The 23,921-nt window shown below is 41.6% G+C and overlaps 1 protein-coding gene across 1 annotated transcript in view; it reads left to right on the top strand.

Annotated features, from left to right (window-relative positions):
• The window catches only part of HMGA2 (high mobility group AT-hook 2), a 131,535-nt gene extending 108,259 nt beyond the window's left edge, over positions 1–23,276 (top strand). The window contains exons 4-5 of the mRNA XM_033163365.1: positions 6,963–6,995; positions 21,271–23,276. Coding sequence (XP_033019256.1) covers positions 6,963–6,995; positions 21,271–21,318 — 81 coding nt within the window. The 3' untranslated portion in view covers positions 21,319–23,276. The remainder of the gene's footprint in view (positions 1–6,962; positions 6,996–21,270) is intronic.
• The last annotated feature ends 645 nt before the right edge of the window (positions 23,277–23,921 follow it).

Genomic DNA, 23,921 nt, shown 5'->3' with positions numbered 1-23,921 from the left:
CATAGTCAGAGGTCCTCCAGACTGTCACTATTTTACATACCGGAAATTCAGGTTTGCACATTCAAAGTAGATTAAAAGGCTCTGCACAAGTCCACTTCAGAAAAAGAAACAGATTAATTTATTTATTCATTTTGGAAAGTGATGCAGAAATGATTTGAAAAGAGTAGGATGAATGAATGGCTAACAGGAAGATGTGTCAACACCACCCAAAAAATCAGGAAGAATGTTCCCTGTTGTATAACTTTGAAAACAAATGCATGCTCAGTAAAGGCCAGATATAATCTAACCTCCATGTAAGCTTTGTGCAAGCAAATCAGGACGAGTGCTCCAATAAAGTGATCCTCTGGAAGGGCTCTCAGTCTTTCCCTCCTCTCTCAAAAGTGTGTCTTACCTCCCAGCATACAGATCCTTCTACCTCATTTCTTTCTTCTCTATATGCCTATTTGAGGGCTCGTCTACACTTCTGCTTGTCCTGCCACTTTACCCCACGGAAAGCCACTCTTTACTTCTGAATTGGAACAAATGTCAGTTAGGTTTTCTGTGGATTGATGTTCGCTCCAATTCAGCAGTAAAGAGCAGGCTGTCCTGGGGAATGCAGCAGGGCAAACAGCAAACCTCTCAGACCTGTGCTTACCAGCTGTGGGATGAGCAAAGTGTGAACGAACCCAAGTCTCTTATGCAGGTTGCACTGGCATGTCCTGGAACACAGGGAAGTGATTTAGCCTTCCCTCTTAAGTAAAAAGGTAAAGGTACCCCTGACCATTATGTCCAGTCATGGACAACTCTGGGGTTGCAGCGCTCATCTCGCTCTATAGGCCGAGGGAGCCAGCGTTTGTCCACAGACAGCTTCCGGGTCATGTGGCCAGCATGACAAAGCCGCTTTCTGGAGAACCAGAGTAGCGCACGGAAGTGCCGTTTACCTTCCCGCCGGAGCGGTCCCTATTTATCTACTTGCACTTTGATGTGCTTTCGAAATGCTAGGTGTGCAGGAGCTGGGACCGAACAACAGGAGCTCACCCAGTCGCAGGGATTCGAACTGCCAACCTTCTGATTGGCAAGCCCTAGACTCTGTGGTTTAACCCACAGCGCCACCTGGGTATTCAGCAAATACAATAATGCAAATACAAAAAATGCATTTTATTATCCAGCTTGTTTGTTCAATTTGTTTGTTTCAACCTTAACTAGCGGCCTTCTTTCAGGATTCGGTTACATTGCAGTGTCTGCCTTACACATGTATCTACTACAAACTTTGTGCTGACCAGACCTTTGCACCCTTGGGGGGGGCCTGGATGTTGTTGCCAGAAGACTGTGCATTTCAAAAGGCCTTGCTCTCTTTAATAATCTCAGTCATTAGCACTCCTTCCACCTCTCTCCCCTCCCCTGCTGATTACACCTGTACACATGTTTACTCCAAAACCACATCAAATCCACAGACATTCTTGCAGGCTTACTGGTTTCTACTGCTCAGAAATCCCCCTGTTTCTTGGCTGAGTACCCTGCATTCATGTGACTCCTGCACACTGCAACTCAATGAAATCCTCTGAAACAGCTGCCAATTCACCAAATTTTCCATGAATTAGGTCCTGACACTTCAATGAGAGGAAAGACAATGTCTGAAACAAGGCCAACTCTGGCTCACTGCCTAGTATGTGTCACAGTAATTCTACCAGCTGCCCTTCCATACAGCACTTCATACTTTACAGACCACCAAGCAGATCCCTGAATACTTCAGTGCTGTTTGGAGTTGGAGCTGCCAGTATGTTTTCTCAGCCTCTGGCACCCAGTGGCTCCAGGCTGGACCCAGAAAGTTTTTGTGCATGTTTGTTTTGGTTTGTTTTTATTTTTATGAATGGCTGTAGAGGAGGAGTCGTGACTGAACCGAGGCACAATACTGCAGCCATTCATGAAAATAGCAAAAGGAAAACATTGTACTTTGACTGATTGGATGCAGACCAAAGTTTATAGGAATGTTACTCATTCAGGACTTTTGCTGTCTAAAGGCTGATAACGTCTTTGCCTGCTAGATTGTGGCTTGTAATTTAAAAAGAGTGGGTTTGTGATCCTGGATAGATTGATTGTACTTCTGCAAACTAGTTCAATCTTTTTTCTTTGCCTCCGAGAGGGGGGGATTTTTACCGTAAGTCTTCCTCGAACCATTTCATTTCTGAAAAAGAGACATGCTGCTTGAAAACTCACTTGTTTTCAGATTTCCACCAAAAGTTTGATCGGGGGGGGGGGGGGAATACAATCTCTAGATTACTTATGTGTTTCCTAGCTTTCACATGGAAAAACTGTGTGATTCAAAATGAAGCCATTTAAGGCTTAAAACAGGGAAGACATTATTCAACTGAAGAAAATTTATAATTGTTGATATATAACAATGGGAGATCTAACCCATGGTAAATAACATTGTATCGTTTAGTTGGTGTTGTGTGGCTTTGATCCTGCAGTAATTGCTAAGGCAAATTGGAGAATGGCTGTGAATGAATGAGTGCTCTGTTTAAGTGAGAATTCTTCTTTGGCAGGGCTGGAATTTATTCTGCAGTTCTGCAGTATCTCCTTCCATGATGGCAGTGGATGCTTGTTCCATGTGTTTATTGCCATGTTCTAATTCAGCATTTCCCAAAGTTTCTACTGAGGGCCTATTCAGATATTATGGACCCCGCAGAGAGGTGTTGTTGTTTTTTTAATTCCAACTTGCACTACATGCAGGCACTGTGATACTGGAAAGCCGCTCACTGTGTGGATATTCCCTGCACATAACTGCCTAGAAAGCAGGAATATGTGCAACTTGACAGGACATTGAGTTGCATCCAACTAAGCGCTACTCTTGAGTAGGATTGACATTGGCTACGACCCTTATGAACCTTGCTTCTATTTTTAATTTTCTCACATTTCTATCCCGCCTTTTAGTCTGTCATGGAAATCAAGACAGTATACATGTGGTTCTCAGGTAGCTATCAGTAACATGGGGCAGAAAAGTTTCTACAGAACATTTTCCATTTCATAAGTTCATTAGGTACAATGACTGGATGCCACTTGCAAATAAATATTGGGCAGAATTGCCAGTTCCGAAATGCTTAGCTTTGTTTACCAAATACAAGGAAAATAAACTTGCTAGACTAAATCACTCTCTAGGGGCAGGGGTTCCCAAACTGGTGCACAAGCTTCATTCAGGTGGTAAGTGGCACACCTGCATGAAATATTCATACTGATTTTTTAGTTGTATTTTATTGTTTATTAATTTTGCGAATAACTTCCCATGGGGCATTTAAAATTTAATTTACAACACAATGACATATATAAAATAGATAGGTATATAAAAAGTCAGTAAGAACGTTTTTTATAATAAAAAACTACTATAAATATAAAAAAGATTAAAACAACAGCAACACATATGTAAAATTAATTCAGATCCAGGATGGATACCAACTGAGATAAATAAAAGCCACACACAGATTCCCAGCCATTACTAATACCAGGTACAGAAGGTGTGATGTTTTGCCAGAGTCTTTCTGTTCTCAATCCAGTCAACTCTGTTCTGCCCTGCCCCTAAGTATCGGAGCATTCTGCTATCCATGTTGGCCAAAATAACATTTTAAATCAGGTGTGGGGGACCTTTGGACCTCCAGATGTTGCTGAATGAACTACAACTCCCATCAACCTGGGTGATAGCTCATGCTTGCCAGGGCTGATGGGAGTTCCAGTTTAGTAATATCTGGCAGATCAAAGGTTCCCCCACACTTGCTCTAAATAATTATTCCAGTGGCACAGCTTTCCTGTCTTGTGACAGTACACTTGCTTAATACCAGTAGGTTTACCAATGGACAGAATACAGAAGAACTTAGGCAGCTACCTTTGAGTCAGATCATTGGTCCATCTAGCTCACTGGTGTCCAAACTTTTTTCAAAGAGGGCCAGATTTGATGAAGTTGGATTGTGAGCTTTTTATGATTTTAACCCAAAGTTGTTCACAGCTTTTTTAGGGTTGAAGTTTTTTTGGGATTTTAACCCAGGAAATAAACTGATTGAACTGGATTACACCCCAGAAACAGACTTTGGACATGCCTGATCTAGCTCAATAGCAGTGGCTCCCCAGGGTTTCTCCTAGGCCTACCTGGAAATGCTGGGGATTTAACCTAGGACTTTCAGTATGCAGATGAGCTATGGCCCTTCAGTGGGGTTTCTTATAAACTAATGGGATGCGGGTGGCGCTGTGGTCTAAACCACTGAGCCTCTTGGGCTTGCTGATCAGAAGGTTGGCTTTTCGAATCCCTGCAACAGGGTGAGCTCCCATTGCTCTGTCCCAGCTCCTGCCAACCTAGCAGTTTGAAAGCATACCAACATGAGTAGATAAATAGGTACCGGTGTGGCGGGAAGGTAAACGGCGTTTCCATGCGCTCTGGTTTCCGCCACGGTGTTCCGTTGCTCCAGAACCTGGAAAACGTGTCTGTGGACAAATGCCAGCTCCCTCGGTCTGAAAGCAAGATGAGTGCCGCAACCCCATAGTCACCTTTGTCTGGATTTAACCATCCAAGGGTCCTTTACCTTTCCCTTTTTACCTTATAAACTAGAAAGGATGAGTCTGTTTAACTGGTAACAGACGGAGTGGAACAGGTGAGGCGTATGCTGCAGGAAATAATTTGCGGGGGGGGGGGAGTGAGCATGACGAGAGAATTGAAAGAGAAGGAGTTGGCTTGCCAGATCAGAAGTGGGGGCAGCATTCTGTCAAAATGGGCAGGATTTATTCTGTGAAGCTGTGAAGTAATTAAAAAGAAAGTGCCTTTCTGAACTTCTTTGCCTCACAGCTGAGTAGGCACAGCCAGATCACACAGCTCGGCAAAGGGTGTGATTTTCAGGTGGTCTTGAGCAAGCATTTCATATTTTAAGGAATTTAGCATTGCAGAATGAAAGGAGATGTAATGATAGATGCTAATGGTCAAGACAGGTGAGTGGCAGACTAGCCTTTAAAGCCAGGATATATGTGACCCACCTTGTGACCCACCAGGCTAAACGCAGCCTACCTGCCGGATGTTCCATAACCATGTTTTTGTGGCCACAGGCAACAAAACCAAAGGTTTACAGGGGTGCTATACATGGCATGTGGGCTGCATTTGACTTTGAAAAGTCATAAGTTGTGTTTTATGCTTTATGAAACAGGCTGGATTTTCAACAGCGCTGGGAAACTCCCCAGGCTGAACACATATTCATTTGAACTCAAAAGTGTGATGGGGAACTAAAAAGTGGGGAGCTAAAATGTTTTGGTAACGTACCAACAATCCAGGACTGGCAGGCGAAGATGGTGGAATATGCTGAGTTTGCGAAATTGCCTGGGAAAATCCGAAACTAGGGATCAAACGTTTCAAAAAGACGGGAATAAGTTTATAGAGTATTTGAAGGATAATTGTAAACATTTAACAGCACTGACAGGACTGATTTAAAGCTTGATAGTTTATAGAAAGCACCAATTTACAATTAATATAATTTAGTGATGATTGGAATTGAATAGAAGAGGGGAAATTGAAATGCATTTTTTAAAAAAAAGATATAATTTAAGGTAACCATGGGCCGGAAGGGAGGGGAATCGAGTGTTCATGCGAGTGGAATATAATTCAAAAACTTGAGTGTGTTATATTTATATAAAATGGAAACTTAATAAAAATGATTTTAAAAAAATGTTTTGGTAACGTGTCTAGAAAATTGAGCTATGGGTGATTTTGCAAACCTGGTCCTACATTGGTCTCCCATGGACCCTTATGTTCTACTTCAGAGGATACAGACTTTTTGTCTGCAGAGATTTGACTCCTTGCATAGTATATCCTTAATACAGTAAGCTGTGAGTTCATTGTTTTAAGGAATCTCTGCATGCTCCAAAAGGATTGAAACCAGACTCTTCTTATTCAAACCACCATTGTATTTTAGTCCTCTGCTTAGTATAATGAGAAGAAAAATCTCCATGAATGCATTAAAAAAACAAAAAACTCTCTTCCTACCAATGCAGCAAAATGTCAGTTGGCAGCTGGGATAGCTCAATTGATAGAGCATGAGATTCAGTTTCAGCATTGGGGGTTTGAGCCCCACATTAGACAAAAGATTCCTGCATTGCAGGGGGTTGGACTAGATGACTCTTGTGGTCCCTTCCAACTCTACAATTTAGGGATACTTTGGACAAAAATTATGTACACAAATCTGGATGACCTCAAAAGCAGGTATGGGGGATGGACTTTGTACAATGTTGCAGTACTGTTATCTCTTTACCTATATTTACTGGAATTCCATGAAGACTAATAGAATTCTGCAAATATCCCCCAACTGTAGTTTTTGTTTACATTATTTTCATGTATGCCATGGGAATGTTATACAAAGTATGTGCAGCTAAATTAGAATAATTGTAGAAAATATGCAAACAATCTCTTGTCTTTCCCAGCTGTATTGTTGTACTGTAATTTCCCAGACTGGAAATGTATAAGCATATAATTCTAATCAAAAAGGATACACATCATATCACACATAATACTGAAAATTGAGGTTTTCCTGCTGTATGTTACATTGGCCTTCACCTACCTGGTATTCTCCAGATGTTTTGGACTACAGTTTCCATGAGCATCATCCAGCACAGCCTGATGGGCTCCACATTGAGGAAGGCTTTGTTACACAGTACAGTCGTACCTTGGAAGTCGAATGGAATCCGTTCCAGAAGTCCATTCGACTTCCAAATGTTTGAAAACCAAATTGTGGAAGCTGCTGCTGCCAATAAGAAACTGCAGAAGCCCCGTTAGATGTTCGGGTTCCAAAAGAACATTCACAAACCAGAACAGTCACTTCTGGGTTTGCAGCGTTCGGGAGCCAAAACGTCTGAGTTCCAGGGCGTTCAGGATCCAAGGTACGACTGTATGAGAAAGAGAAGACTTTCCTTTGTCATAAACCATCTAAATAATATCTTTTTTTACTCTTTCTTTGCAGCCACAACAGGTGACCCAGAAGAAGCCAGCTCGGGTAAGTGTGGGTGTGGGTGTGGGTGAGTTATTTGCTGTATGCTAAATTCATATAGCTTCATACATCTGTAATGCTAATCTGACATTGACATGTAATGAACAGAAATACTTGAGGGTAAATAAACGAGATGATTTTATGCTGATTAAACAAGGACAACATCGCAAACAAGAATCTTACTTCATCAGGTGCATGTTAAACTTTTTTTTTTTTACTAACATTTCTTTAGAGCCAAACGGTGACAAAACAGAAGTTAAAAACCACAAAGCACAATAACAATTATAAAAGAATGAAGCTAAAGGAAATTAAAACAGCCACGGAATAAACCCAACAGCAGTTTAATGATCTAAACCATGGGTAGGCAAACTAAGGCCCAGGGGCCCAATTGCCTTCTAAATCCAGCCAGCAGACAGTCCAGGGATCAGCATGTTTTTACAGTTTTTACATGAGCAGAATGTGTGCTTTTATTTAAAATGCATCTCTGGGTTATTTTGGGGGGCATAGGAATTTGTTTATTTTTTTCCCTTCAAAATGTAGTCTGCCGCCCCCCACAAGGTCTGAGGGACAGTGGACCGGCCCCCTGCTGAAAAAGTTTGCTGACGCCTGATAAACAACACATTTTTTAAAACTGAAAGACTAAAAAATTATTTAAAGAGGCAAACTGGTGAAAAGTCCCTCTAGTAGCCACCACCTTCACCAGGGGCAATTGAAGAAGGGCCTCAGAATATGACCTTAAGATTTGAGAAGGTATATATGGGAAGTTGCTTAGGGCCTAGAAACAGACTAGCTGTCATTGTATATTACAGAGCACTGGCATAATATGATCGTTTTAGCCAGTCCCAGTTGACAATCTGGCCAGGCTTTTTTGGCCTGACTGAACATTTTCAAAGGTAGACAATGCCTTTCAGCAATGCAGAATTGGCCGATTAAAAAGCCATTAACCTCACTTTGTCACACTGTCTTGTTTAAAAAGGTTATTTTCTCACCTTTTCAATGAATATTTATGGATGAAATGGGAGCTCTAAACCATTTTACGGACCCCAAACACAGAGCCGGAACATGGTAGTTATTACACACCGCTTAACATGGAAAACTAGGGTAGACTATTATGTAATATGAGCATAACAACCTTAGTGAGTATAATAGAGGAGACACTGAGGATCAGAAGCGATTTCAGGATCCATGAAAGGATGGGGAAGCTCTCTTCAGGTTTTACTAAAAAACGGCAGTGTTTTCTTGAGTCCTGGGGCATGACTGGCTCAGGAGTGGAGTGACTGGCTGTGACAGGTGAAGCTGGAGAGAAAAGAGGATAGCATTCGGATGGGGGCTGAGACCAGAGAGAAGAGGCTGGGGGGAGCAGATGCTTTCGGCTCCCAGGGTCCTGCTGTCTCAGCTGGGGAAGCAGGAGGAGTCTCATCTCTCCCCTTCTCGTTGAGACAAAGGAACACAGCCAGGGAATCTGAGAGGGAGTCAGCCCACAGCTAAGGAAGGAGAAATCAAAGTCAGAAGGGGAGGGACTCCTTTGGGGGGGGTTCCAAGGGAGATGTAATTGGGTAGGAAGGGAAGCAATTTGCAGAGGTTGGTCTCCAGTGCAGCAGTACAGATGCTTAACAGGATTAGAAGGAATTACACATGATAGACAAAGAAATTAGAAATATCAACAGCCATTGCTTGATTCAGGGATGGTGAGGTGCTCAGAGGCCCGAAGTCCCGGGGATCTGCAAGGTTTATAATGTATAAAGAGGGTGACATATCCTGCTGGTCAGCTGCTCACTGGGTCCTGCAAACACCTTCAAACCACAGGAAAAAGACTTCTGTAGCACCTGGAAGGGGAGGCTCCCTTAGGAATCTAGGAAGCTGTCTCGCACTGTGTTTGCCAGGCAGCTTTATAGATTACTTCTATATGAGCCCGCTCCTCCTCCAGTTCAAGCTATCAGTAGGGCCTGGGTGGGTTCCAGCATCTTCAACTGGGATCCTGGTGCTCTGCTGATTGCCAGTGCTTCTTTCCACCCACACTCCCAAACAAAACATTCTTTGCAATAGCTCACAGACTTCAACTTGTCACATCTCCGAAAACCAAGCTGCTGATTTTTTATTTATTTTTTAGAAAACTACTTTAGAAATAATGGAGATAGCCTAATGTATGGTTTGGGATCATTTTTCAGCAATGATAGTGGTTTTGTTATGAAGGTAAAGGTAAAGGGACCCCTGACCATTAGGTCCAGTGGCGGGCAACTCTGGGGTTGCGGTGCTCATCTCGCTTTATTCGCCGAGGGAGCAAGCGTACAGCTTCTGGGTCATGTGGCCAGCATGACTAAACCACTTCTGGCGAAACCAGAGAAGCGCACAGAAACGCCGTCTACCTCCACACTGGAGCGGTCCCTATTTATCTACTTGCACTTTGACGTGCTTTCAAACTGCTAGGTTATTAATGTGCTGACCAGCAATTCCCCTCTAGCAGTTCTAGTTAGCGGGTTAAAGATATATTTGCTCATTTGAGCATTGAACACAATCAGTATAGTGACTAGCATAGAAATCTTGATTTGGCCTTTGACAGGGTTAACAGGTCTCAGGGTTTAACCTAAAGTTGGCCTGAAAGCTATTCTTGCCTCCTTAGAAGTGAGTCCCACTAGGTCCAGTGGGACTTAGTCCCAAGTAAAGAAGTACACTGTATAGGGCTGCGGTCTTAACCTGTTCCCAGGTGAAAGTATTAAATCTCAGGGCAAGGAAGCAGAGAGAAGGGAGCAAGCCATGTTCCTGCCACCAGCAGCCTTCTTCTAACATTTCCAACATGTTCTTCCAGTTTCATTTTCTCTCCTTTGATGGGAGAGAGTAAACTGAAAGGTGGACACCCAAACTTGTATTATAAATATATTTTGGAAATGCATAGGTAATTGGACAATAATTCTGCAAAGAGATCAGCTTTAAGGGGGAAGCTTAGGGTATCTATTATCTGTCTTCGTCAATATGTACTTTGAGCCTCAGAAAAACTAGCTTCCCTTTTATTTGAGAAGCTTGAATATGCCTGAGAAGGCTGTACAGCCTAAGAAGGATGAGAGTTCTGCCACAGTTCAGTCTCGTTTCTCTTTGCCTTACTACTCCCTTTTATTTTACATGACCGAAATCATCTATAAAAGCAAATAGTTCAGGCTCAAAATTAGCAAGAACATGAGCTCATGCAGGCTTCCTAATCTGAGCTGTCTAAGGAAATAATGATAAAATATAAACATAGGGACTACATGGAAGTTCATGGAGGATAATGTAAATCTTATACTACATTCAGAGGAATCACTTCCTTTTCCATCTGTTTCCTTCAAAATAGCCTTGCAGATGGTTTTTCCAGACAGCTTTCTGGATTAAGGTAGAAATCTCCATGAAATGGGATTTGGAAATATTAAGCCCAAGCCTTGTAGTACCAAAGTGTTTAGTTGTAGTTTGGACCAGCAGCCTTGGAAACATTTTTCAGTCCCAGAGCCATGTTCCCTTGTGAGGAGCTCTCGGGGGCTGCATGCCATTGCTGGGTGGAACCAAAGGCAAACAGCAGGCAGAGGAAGGGATGTATCTCACCTTTGTATATACAGTCATACCTCAGGTTGTGAATGCTGCGGGTTACGCGTTTTCTGGTTGCGCTCCGTGCCAAACCCAGAAGTACCGGAACGGGTTACTTCTGGGTTTCGGCGCTCACACATGCGCAGAAGCGCTAAATCGAGCTATGCGCAGAAGCGGCGCTGCGGGTTGCAAACGCACCTCCCGCACGTATCGCATTCGCAACCCGAGCATCCACTGTACAGTAATAGGCTACATTCAAGATGCAAAAATCCTAGGTTTCTGTTTGTGCACACACTATAAACACGAGGGATCATCACAGTTCTGGGATACATTCCAGCCAGGCAAAAGCAGCCAGGCAAAAGCATTTGAGGAGTGTTCAAAGCAGGGCCAGACCAAAACATTTTGGCACCTGAGGTAAACCACAGAATCACATCTCCCCACTGCCCAGTTTATACCAGCGGTGGGGTGGAAGAATTTTTGCTTACAACACCAGACTTCTGAACACAACTCCAATACAGACCACTCTGTAACTCTCCCTTACAATGCAGCACGCAAAAATCCAGTTGTAGTGTCTCGTGCCCTCTGGAACAAGAGGTTACCTGCTTTTAGCGTTCCAGTTCTGATACCAAAGATCAGGGGTCAGCAAACCTTTTCAGCAGGGGGCCGGTCCACTGTCCCTCAGACCTTGCGGGGGGCCGGACTATATTTTGGGTAAAAAAAATGAACAATTCCTATGCCCGCAAAATAACTCAGAGATGCATTTTAAATAAAAAGACACATTCTACTCATGTAAAAACACGCTGATTCCCGGACCGTCCGCGGGCCGGATTTAGAAGGTGCTTGGGCCACATCCGGCCCCCGGGCCTTAGTTTGGGGACCCCTGCCAAAGATCATTGTGTGAGCTCTGTGTTGTCCCCACCCTGCCTGCCCAGTGCACACACAGTAACATACTGTTGCAGTTTCCAGTTGTATTATTTTTATTTATTAATGATATGCATCTGAAAGGTATGCTTTTGTGTATGGAACATTTTGTTGTATACTGGTTTGAACTTCTAGATCTGTGTGTTTTCAAAGATGACGCGTTTAGTTATTTAGTTGTTGTTTTTTTTATAAAAAAAACAAGCTCCTATCTCTATTTTCATCTGAAATAATACCACCAGCTTTCTTTAGAATATTGTGCAAAATACAGAAGAGTCTAAGGTGTGTGTCCCTCCCCCTTTTTACTACAGTTCTATAAATGTCAGTACCTTCCAGCTTTCAAACACACTGCAGGGCAAATCCATTCACTAAATCTTACTTTAGGGACAGATGCTTTCTAGCTTAGAGCCATGAAGACACTATGTAAAATTCAACAGTATCTTCAGACAGTTAAAGAACCCAGAGGATTTTCCATTTTGCAGCTGGAGAATGCAAGAGCAGGTTACACTGTGAAATGATATTCTCTCAGTATTAATACAGACTCTTAAATCATAAGATATGTGTATGTCCACATGATAGCTGTGAAATGATTTATAACTACAGAAAGAACTCCTGCAGTGAACTTGTTTTAGAAAAGGTTACCAGATCTACATGCAAGCCACCAGTTAAGTTTAAACATATCTTGCAGAAAAGTTAGGTATGCTATGTTTAAAGACAGAATGTTTATTGTGCCCTTTCAGCTACAGCCCTTTGATAGGCCTGTTTGAGGACTAAAGGATATATAAATTTAACAACAACACAAAATTGGTATTTCTAATAAAATCTGTTGTACTTTTTTGCTTAAATTGCTAGATAAGCAATAGAGGAAAAACAAGCCAGTTTCCTAATTTGCAAGCAGTTTGCAACAGCTGTATCCTTGGCCAGAGTGTCATATGGGTGATTATATTGTAAAATAATACAAAGGAAATAGTTATTTTTAGGGACGCATCATGAAGATTATCAAAGTGAAACTTTTTTAAAAAACAACAACAGGACATACTTTATTTTTATCACTTCTGAAGCCTAAAAACAATATGCGTGTAAATCTGTCATTTGACCAATTATGTGAAATGGGGTTTCAAAAACAAAGGTTTTTATAATGGTGATATTGCAAGATAAAGCACACATAGCCATACAGTTGCCACCTAAATCTCCTCCCCTTTTTCTGAAGGCTCTAAAACCACAGTAGCCCATCTGCTGTGTACTTCAGAGATACAAACTCTCACATACTTATTAACTCTTTTTACTCATCTCCTATAATTTCTTTCCCTTTCTCCTTTCATACCTAATCTCCTGGCCTACTTAAACTCTTCAAGGTCGAGGCCTGGTCTATAGGAATCTTGTCTAACAGCAGCAAGTGTCTATACCAGGCTTCCTCAACCTCGGCCCTCCAGATGTTTTTGGCCTACAACTCCCATGATCCCTAGCAAGCAGAACCAGTGGTCAGGGATGATGGGAATTGTAGTCTCAAAACATCTGGAGGGCCAAGGTTGAGGAAGCCTGGTCTATAATCAGTAGCCATGATTAGCCAGAAACTGTTGCCTAGCAATAACTGGATAAGCATATATTTACTTACATTGCTCGTAAAAATGCATTTTTTATAACAACAACAACAACAACAACGGTACAAATATTTTAAGCAATGCATGTGAAAAAGCACATACTAAACATTACCCCTGACCTAAGACAAACAACCAGTTCCCCCCAAACACACAAGAGGAATCTTTCCAGAAAAACCACCCCAACAAAGCCTATGGCAGAAAAACTCAATACCTGTCACTATACCTGTCTCTCATCAAATATTTAACTTATTCAAAGAAAGCTATATCTTATTCTTTCTACACTAAATTTGGCATGAGCTCTCCTCGCAACTTCCTTTCCTACACTCAGTCTCTTACACTAAGTTTCAGGTCAATGAGTGGAGCCATTTTCAATCTATATGCCTTAGAATCTACTGCTACCATTTCTCATTGTAAAGGTGGGATACAGTTCAGCTGACTCTCCTTAGCATAGGGCCACAACTGTGCCCTCTACAAAGATCAGGCCAGAGCATAGCTGTCAACTTTTTTTCCCTTTTCTTGCGAGGAATCCTATTCGGAATAAGGGAATTTCCCTTTAAAAAAGGGGAAAGTTGACAGCTATGGGCCAGAGACATATCCTGTGTTTTAGACAAGTTGTTATTTAATCTTACAATGAAACTAGATTGTTCTTGTGATACAATAAATCCCTGTCTTTCCATCGAAATAATCTGCAATTAAGTCACATCATGAAACCAAAAATCCGCAGTAATAATTCCGGCACAGCCAAGCAGTAGACAAAGTAATCAGGCAAACACTGACTGAACAGCCCTGTCTTTGCCAGCCCACTTAAACCATGTAGTGACTGACATACAGTGCACCCTGCTTAGCGAGGCATTCCGTAGGATATGTGCCGTCTCAGACGTTGCCATCAGCTGTGCCTTATTTGAACCCTTTTGAGCTATATCACAAGCCCCAGTCCTATTCCTCTCATAAAAAAAAAATGCTGAGCATTCCTCAAGGAAGCTATAGCTGTACTTGCTGAACTCTTCGTTCATGTAATCAAAGGGGAGGTCAAGGGAAAACCAGGAAAATTTGTGCGCTCTCTCTCTGTATCCAATTCAGACATTGCTCCCACTGAAGAATGTGCTTGTTAAACCCCTTGTATAGCTGGGACTTCATTTTTCTTTGTGAAGTGGGCTGCTATGTATATGGCTGTGAGCTGTTCAGTGCTTGGAACCCTCCTTGACTAGCGCTCATAAAAATGTCACTATGCACTTCCACTTTGAAAGGCTCTTTTATCTTACCTTCCTGAAGCCCCCTTTCCAAAGGGTAAGCACGCTTGACCAGGAAGCAGCAGCTTGGCCTTCCCACATAGCTAGGTCTTAATGAGGTGTGCACAGCTCTTGGCTTTCGGCTTTCAATCTCTTTCGTGTAACTTCAAAGCTGCTGTTTTCACATTTGACTAGAGGCCTACAGCTAGTGTTTTGGCTGGTATACATGTCTCTTTGCTCCCTCGCATACGCAACGCAGCAGAGTTGGTCGTAGCCATGTGTACAGTGGTACCTCGGTTTACGAACTTAATCTGTTCCTGAAGTCCGTTCTTAAACCAAATCCATTCTTAAACCGAGGCACACTTTCCCTAATGAGGCCTCCCGCAGCCGGTGCCCTTCCACCGTTCAGATTTCATTTGTAGACCGAAGTAAAGTTCACAAACCAGAACACTACTTCCGGTTTTGCGGAGTTCATAAACCGAATAGTTTGTAAACAGGACAGTTCGTAAACCTAGATACCACTGTGCTTGGAAGTTCAACATGTCTTACTCTCGTTTAATTGTACATAGGATTGAAACCTTCCTTGTTTACCTTTGCTCTCATGCACCCTTCTGGAAGGGAAAAGGAGAAGCATCTGCTGCCACCACTGTGCCCTGATCTTCTCATTTGTGCCTGGCCCTCATCCATCACAGATATCAATGCAAAGATGCCATTTGTTATCCAACCAGCAGCTGCCTTGAGGAACAAACACCTTCTTTGCAAAGAAGGTTGCAGCAGCTAAAGACCAAATGGATGACAGCCATCTTTAAATATCTGAAGGGTTGCCATGTGGAAGGTGGAGCAAGCTTGCTTTGCAGCTTGAAGGAACAGATTCAAATTGCAAGAAAGGATCTTCTCACTAAATATCAGGAAGGATGGTAACAGCCATTCAAGAAAGAAACAGATGACCACGGAAGCTGGCAGACTCCCCTCCACTGGAGTTTTTTAAGCAGAGGTTGGGTGGCCACCTGCCAAGGATTCTTCACCTGCAGTTCCTGCATTGAGGGTCCCGTTCCAGCTCTCCTGTTCTATGATTCTGTGACAAGAGTATGATATAAACAAAGTTCTAATTCCTGTGTACATTTACATGGATGTAAGCCACTGAATTTGGTTGGACTTCCTAACATGCACAGGATTGGACTGTAGCTAAAATTTTGTTGGTCTTTCTCTTTCCTTTGCTAGTACTGCCCATTTCTAGTTCCCTCCACCCAGGAAGACATATTTCCTGTTTATAGGAACAGAAGAATCTGCTTCATACCAAGCTAGGCCTCTGGTCCATCTGGCAACAGGCAGTGTGTCTCTAGGGTTTCTGGCACATTTCTACCCAGAAATGTTTCTGCTCACTTCCTGCTTTAGACCAGTCACCTATTCCCAGCATAGCCTACCTGCTGTTGTGAAGATACTGGAGGAGGTATAAAGTAGCTGCAAAAAGGGACATCGTTCTTGTGCCACAGGCATCAAATTTTAGTTTTTCTATGCACCCCCTCAATTAGTACAGTTAACTCCCGGATAGTTTGCACGGGAATGTATTCCAAATATGAGTTATCTTAGGTCTATAACTACTTGTGATGGGAGACCGTCCTGATTTTTAAAAAAATCTTTTTACATGTAAAGGAGTATGGAAAAGCCTAGAGTCAATCACTATTCCCCTGCCTCAAAAAATATCTGCTCCCACTTTCTGCCTCAACAGCAAAACCATTGAAATAACATAACAGGATGTTGTAGAATAAATTCCATTACATTTTAAATGTAGAATAATTTTTATTTTATTAATAAGAATTTGTCTTAACAATATTGTTTTATTTTATACCATTCATTTATAAAATAACTTTAAACATAGTGGGCCAACTATATTTAAGTAAGTTCTGCTTGATTTGCATTGACGCTGAGTCCCTGACAATGAATCTTTCTGCCTCTTAAAAGAAATCCAAGGCTGTAAGACCGTACCCACTTACCTTGGAGTAAACCCTATTAAACATAAAATACCTACTTCTGAGTAGATATACATATTATGTAGTAGTATCTGATCTCAGATTAACCTATATGTAAACAAATTGGACTTTGCTCTCCAAGAAACAAGAGAGGCAAACTGCAGAGATTCTAAAGGCTAGAAAAATGGAGAGAAACAGGAAATAAAAGTGCATGAAAGGGGAGGGGGAAACAGCACATCTTAGGAACCCATGGATTCCTATATCCTGGTGTCCAAACAACTCGCTTGTCAGTCACAGCTTTGACTTCAATCATTGGTTAAAATCGTGGAAATGTGGGTGCAGCCTGGCTGGCTCATCCCACAAAATCACTGAAACATTGCCTGCTCATTTTGCTTAACAGCTTTCCTTCTAGGACGACTATGGGTTTTTTTGTTGTTGTTTGTTTGTTTGTTTTTAATGAAAGCTCAGTCTGGGGAATTGTATCCAATACTAGTTCTGCACAAAGTAAAACATTGAAATTAATGGCCATGACTAACTAAAGTCCATTAATTTTGGATACATCTTTCATAGGGTCAGGCGCAATTGCTTCAACCACATCACTATAATCTGACCATAGTGACAGGTCAATTTCAGTGGATGAAACAGCCACTGAGAATGTTTTCTAAGCAAATCTTTGTATAGTCAGAAAACCCTGAGATTCAGAGGTATTGGTATGAAATTTATTTGCCTTTTATGTTGCCATTGATGTTGCAGTAAGCAAATGCTTGTCACTGAAGCAAGTGGGTCGTGTCTCCTGTTTGAAGAGGCACCGTGTAAATATTTTCATACCCTCCTACAATCACACTGCTTTGCTGAGGAATACAGATAAATTATTCCCAGATACACAGCACCTCTTGGAGCACGTAGGACTCAGGGCAGAAAAGTTATCTGCAAATCTAGGGTCATCATTTACAGCACAACAGTTTCTGTTATCTTTGTGGAAAAGGAGCTACAGTTATGATCTCAATGAGTTGTGAATTATTGACATTTCCCAGCTGGGTGGTTCACATATCTTTTCATGCTTGTGCAACACAGAGGTCTCTTGCTTAGATGCAGCACCAGTAGTGCCAGTACTCATATCCAGTGTTCAAAACTCCCATTGTTCTAGGTGCATTTTGCAATAGGGAACTTCATTAGTGTGAGCAGTTTCTGAGCTCTGGGGCACAGTACCGAGCCTAAGATTTCAGATTAAAACTGCAGAGTGAAAGGAGAGGAGGACCTTTTTCTGCCTCCCTACTTCCAGCTACTCTGTGAAGACTGAAGAAGGGGAGTGGGTGGGCAGGAAAAGGACTAGACCATGTAAAAAATGAACATATTATTTTAGCCGCAGTTCGTTCATATTCAGCTATGTATTCCTGTTATTAAAAAGTGTGCCTATTTGTTGCATCCATAACCTAGGTCAGAGGTATGCAACCTAAGGCCCATGGGCCAGATACGGCCCAATCACCTTCTGAATCTGGCCCGCGGATGGTCTAGGAATCAGCATGTTTTTACATGAGTAGAAATTGTCCTTTTATTTAAAATGCATCCCTGGGTTATTTGTAGGGCCTGCCTGGTGTTTTTACATGAGTAGAATGTGTGATTTTATTTAAAATGCATCTCTGGGTATATTTGTGGGGCATAGGAATTCATTCACATTTTTCTTCAAAATATAGTCCGGCCTACGACATGGTCTGAGGGACGGTGGACCGGCCCACAGCTGAAAAAGGTTGCTGACCCCTGACCTAGGTTTAAGATGCCCTTTTAGCTCCTAGCTTTCATATCTCAGTTTCTAACACTGCTCATATCTTGTTACAAGTAGGGACAAAAGTAGGGTGTAGGGACAAAATGGCTGCCATGAACAGCAGAAAAAAAAGAAGGCAATGGTACTCTGTACCAGTGAGTACCATCACAAAAAACACTGATTAGATTAATGGAGTCACCGAGTCTTTTAATGGCCCAGTGACTTTTAGCACTGTCACAACAGATCAGAGGATGAAGCCTGAAATTCCCAGTGCTCAAACTAGGGCAGACCACAGACAACACTGTGATCTTACTCCCAGAACTGGCACAGCAGATTCCTGCCATCCATTGTAGCAGTTTACGTACTGCACACAAGGTGCAGTAAGCAGGTTGGGCCAGCAACAACCATAGCTGGGACCCCAAGGCCTTTAGAATGGCAGATAAATGTATGTTTCCTTTATCCCTGTATTTGGAGGTGTTTAATAGCAAGTGAACCATACCTGGATGACTCCGCTTCATTTGGCAAGCAAAGGATGCCAATTTTACTTATCATGCCAGAAACCACTGCAAACACCTCGGCTGCTAAAGCAGGGGTGGAATCATACAATAGAGCTGCCTGGCAACTTCCTTTGGGAAAACTGCAAGAAATGCATCACAGCAACTTGCTTTAAGATATGAGTAGTGTTAAGTGGGATTGTGGGCATGGCGAGGCAAGGAGCACACTCTGTCTCGCCGTTTTGGACAAGTCACTGTCTTTCAGCCTGAACTATAAAACAGGGTTTGAGAGAGAGAGAGAGAGAGAGAGAGAGAGAGAGAGAGAGAGAGAGAGAGAGAGAGAGAAGGAGAAAATGTGACAATGAAATATTTGTAACGTGTCCCCACCATTCTTCACAGGCTGGGAAAAGAGTTTCGACAGTAGGCCTAAACAATTACTAGCAGGGGCTGTATAAAGTTTACCTCAGCAGCAGCAGCAGCTTACGTATGGTTGCGCAATGAAGGAATAGGACGATGGCTGGAAATGAGTTATTGTGATGAATGGAACTGTATTTGTGCGATAGGTTACTGCCTTTTTTGTAATTTAAATATTAATTGAAAAGATAAGGTCAGGGGTTAGCCGACACTTGGCTTCTCTCTCTTTCGTCTGCCCGTGGCTTTGATCATGCTACATCTTTCTTTGTGCTTCGTTCTCCAGAGACTATCTCAGGGTCATGGCCTGTTTCCTAGTCAAGAGGTATAAACCTACTGGCTTAAATATTTGAGGCCCACAGTTTTAAAGGGGGGGGGCTTTTTTCTTTTTCTTTTTCTTCATGCTTTCCCCATTTCCCACATAACCCAGAGCAGACTAAACAAAACCAGTGTGAAATCTCATGGCTTGATGCTGCTATGGTTATATTTTTTAAGCTGTCATCCATTCATTTGTACTTGTGTTTATTCCCTGGATTTACAGCTTTTTCAAGCCTTTTTGGGGGGGTGGATGTTTGAAACCTTTTTTGGGGGGGAAGGATTGCAGTAAGCCGTGGCCTAAGATTAAAGCCTAGCGTTGTTTCTTTCCTCTGCATGCTGCTCTTGTGCAGTAGTGTCACACATGGTAGCATTTAGGATCCCCTTCACAGCTGAAGTGTTTCAAACACTAATGAATGGAAGTTTGGTCACATAATGCAGACAAGCTGTAAGGCATGCTTTGCTGAATGGTGTGCGGCAGTGGCCTGGGAAAGGAAGAGAGTTATAAATTGTGTCAGTTAGCCACCCAGACAAAATGAAGCCATGTGGAAAATCAAATCTATTAAAGTATGAAGACTGTTATAAGCTGGTCATTCTTAAAAGGTCTCAGTTTGCTGTACGGGTAAATGTTTACCTATTCGCCCTAGATCTTTTTCACATGCTGTCTTACAAGATGATGTGCAGCATTTGATAAAAATCAACTTCTCGCTCACAGGCCCCCTTTTATCAGCAATGTTTATTGTCTCCAGTTTACCACCCATATCCTGAAAGGTACTGCTGCACATTAATTGAATAAGGAGTGTAAAAAGGATGGCGAAGTACAGCAAGGTCAGGAGATGGCCCCTACATATTTTAAGACCAAAGGGGAGGGGAGGACTCCGGCTGCTAAGAGAGAGAGAAAGAGAAAGAGCAAAATGAACCTATGTCAGGTTTTTGTTTTGTGTGGTTAACGCAGATTTTAGACATTGACTTTCAAAACAATGTTGTCTTTAACACTCATTTTAGGCTTCAGATGGAGTGCCACAGTGGCACTTGGTTTAACAAAATCTCAATAATGGCTGAGTGGGACTATTGTGGTATAGTGTATAGTGTGATAGGTTAGGATGTGGGAGGCCAAAGTTCAATTCCGCACTCAGCTGTAAAGCTTGTTGGGTGGCCTTGCTCAGGTTTCCATTTCGAAGCCTAACCTGCTTCCCAGGATTGTTGGCTGGGTGGATAAATGAGATAAGCAACTATAAAGTACGGTTGTGCACTGAAAAGTCCTGGAGACAGGATGGATAACAAAAGAACCATTCACATTAGATTCACAGCCTTTAGAAGAAGCACTTGCCTTCTCCCCCATCTAGAAGCTGGAATAGTTTGCATTTCTTGCCATCTCCATGCAGTTGTTTAAAGGCACATGCACTGCCTCCAATCACAGACAAAGTACCATACGAAGGCATGTCACCCTGGCACACTTTGGTGTGATTCCCACAGTTGCAGTATTACTTGTAGTATTTGCCACAAAAAAAAAATCACAACAGGGTATATCAATCGTTTCTTGTGGAATGTGACTTTGTTTTATAAACAGTGTATATTTATTCACTGAATAGTACTTTTAGGGTACTTTTTAGCCCCGGACCATCACAAGGTGGCTTCCGACATATAAAAATACAATGTACACCATCAAAACATCTAAAATACTAGCACAAATAACTGTAAGAACATCTGTAGGACACCACAGCAATAAAAGAACAATAAGAACAGCACTCAACCCAATATAATATCATTAAAATCGGGTCAAATAATTGAATCCTACTCAGCACCAATTCAGACAACAGAACCATGATATATATTATAGAAGGGAAAGAAACTTGGAATTAGTAGATATTTGCACCTTATTTGGAATTGAATTTCACCAATGGGTCTCCTGCTGAAAATGCCATGCCCTCCTCTACCTCATGTAAATGGACTCTGTTGAATAGTTTTGAACCTAGAAGCATCATTAATATTTGCATCACTAATGCACCATTTTGGTTGCACATTTCAGGAACAGACTGAAGAGACATCCTCACAAGAATCTGCAGAAGATGATTAGAAGACCACACATTGCAATTTCTACCTCATCAGCAGTTGGGTCTTTTGAAGGGAGAAGACACTGCCTTGACCACTTGCTTCTGTTGCCACAATCTTTCCACTTTGGCCTGAGGGGGGACGGGGAGGGGGGGAAATCACATAACCTTAAAAAGGACTTATTAATCACCTTTGTTGTAATCCCTTCACTGCCCCGGTTTTAGTGAAACTGCTGTAACACAGGGGGACACAGATTAATGATGCAACATTTAATTACTGTTTTCTCTTTTATTTTGCTTTAACCTACTAATAGTTTGTTTGAGCTGCTAAGTAAGGGTGAATGGGTCAGTAAATCTCTGAACCGGGTTTTAAGTCATTCACTGCACTGCATATAAATAAGACTTTTGTAAAATATTAATTATAATGGGCATTCAAATAAGGCGGCCTTGGTGTTTGACACCAGTCCTTTACAACACCTCTGACAACCCACTCCCCTAGCTTAGTAATTTCCCTGTTTAGTACACCAAAGATAAGGATTAGATACTACTCTTTTTATAGCCTTGTTCTAGATTTGTGCTTGATTGATTTTTTTTTTAACATTACTGGTATTTCAAGATACATTGATGGCTGATAATTTTTCACTTAATTCAGCTGATATTCAGGAAAGAAAGCCACAAGAAAAAAGGTACTTTTACTTTGCGAAAGGGAAAAAAAACGACAAAGATACATTGTATATTCACTAATACACATATATCTGCAGAAGTAGTACTAAACAGAACTCAACAGCACACCTCTGTGGGAACACATTTGACGTCTCTTCAGGTAGACTATGCTTTCTGGGAAGCCTCTGTTGCTTACAAACGGTTGACAGCAGACCCTCTCTCATAGCAGACATTTAACAGCTAAAATTTGAATTTAAAACAATTACCTCAGAATTGTTCTGAATCACGGTCATAAACTGGAACTGAGGGCAAAGAGTCAAATTCTTCATTTGACTCAACTCACTACTGTCGGTCCCGTTCTATTGTTTCTTAACAAATGGATCTCTGTTCTTAAATCACACATCTCAATGCAAGAGCCAACACCGTGTACCTCAAGTGAGCTTGTTATTACTTTTCAGCAATATACCTTGACATAGGATGGTTTGCTGGGCAAATGTCTCCACCTTTTTCACTCAAAGCAGCACTTTTTAGCCACAAATGCAATATTACCCCACTTTTCAATACTACCTCTGGTATTTACCATTAACTCAACAGTCATATAAACATTTGCTGCTATAATCATACAATGCAGACTTTTTATTATTGGGTAGGTAAACATTAATTTCTGCATTTCCCCCTTATTTCTACTTTTGTCACCTAATTGCAGCCAAGGAGACAATACTTTTAGTGTTTTTCAGCATAACCATGTAATTTCCCCCCTTTTTATGCCTTTACTCTGCTAAATTTCTGTGTAATGTACCATTAACTTGAATATATTTTTGTACCGAATTGCTCATAAGGTTTGTAAGGATAATTTTCTTTGATAACACTACATGACAGAAAAAATAATAATTAACCACAATGTTTAAATATTACTGTCCAAGTTTGTACCTCAAATAATTTTTTTAAGGAAATGGACTAGTTGATTGACAAAGACCTACCTCCAGACTATAAATGGAATGAACTTGTTGTTTCTTTCAGCATTAGTTTTTGAGAAGATTGAAACATTTAGGACTGCAACAAATCCCTGATCAAAACTATTTTTTTGTAAATGAACTTTGTGGGAAATGAATGCATTAATTACTTTCCTATTAAAAACAACCCTTCAAAGAAACTTGAATCTTTGTGGGTGGGAGGCAACAAGCTCAGCTTTTTGCATAATGCAATCACAAATATGTGCGCGTGTTTTAAAAAACTAGTAGATTGTATGCAAATACTTTTCAAGTATTTTCCATGTATTTTTCACAAATGTGATTTTTTTTAAAAAAAAATGTGTCAACCAGATTTATTTTAAATGCTTCTTATGTAGAGTTTGTTTAATACTTCTTTCTCTTTCTCCCTTTCTATGTCTCTCACATAGCCGATATGTCTACTTGTTAACATGGTTTTACTATTTGGGCCAGGGGTAGTTTCTCAGGAAGGCTTTCTTCAGTATGACTCAAGTACTTAGCCAAATGCAACTAAGGAAAACTACTTGCTGGCTGCCTCACAATAGACAACATTAAGACACAAGCACCTCAACAAGGGACAAGAGTACTTCTTGCTATGGATCACCAAGAATGAAATTAGTGGCAGGGTAGGGGTGGAATTGGCATCCTTACGTTACCAAACTGCCTTATGGGCCCTAGTCATGTCTGTTCAAGCTGTTGCCCGGGATCAAAAGCACAGTGCACAGTGACTGTGCATGGGAGGCATTTTAGCCCCCTGAAAAGCCCTCCACCTTTTCCAAAAAGATTGCAAGGCACTCTGGAGCAGCACCCCATGAGGTACAGTGGGTTACTGTTTGAAGAAATCACCTAATTAATAGGGACACTGGGTCAGGACTTGATAACATGCTATATTACCTATATCATGGAGTTTTAAGATGCACACAGGCCACACTCCAAAACTCTTGTAAGTGTCCAAGGTGCACACATATTCCATTCGG

This window comes from Lacerta agilis, chromosome 10 (genome assembly GCF_009819535.1).
Source record: "Lacerta agilis isolate rLacAgi1 chromosome 10, rLacAgi1.pri, whole genome shotgun sequence".
In the NCBI taxonomy this organism is placed as follows: Eukaryota; Metazoa; Chordata; class Lepidosauria; order Squamata; family Lacertidae; genus Lacerta; species Lacerta agilis.
This window is presented reverse-complemented; position numbering and strand designations above follow the sequence as displayed.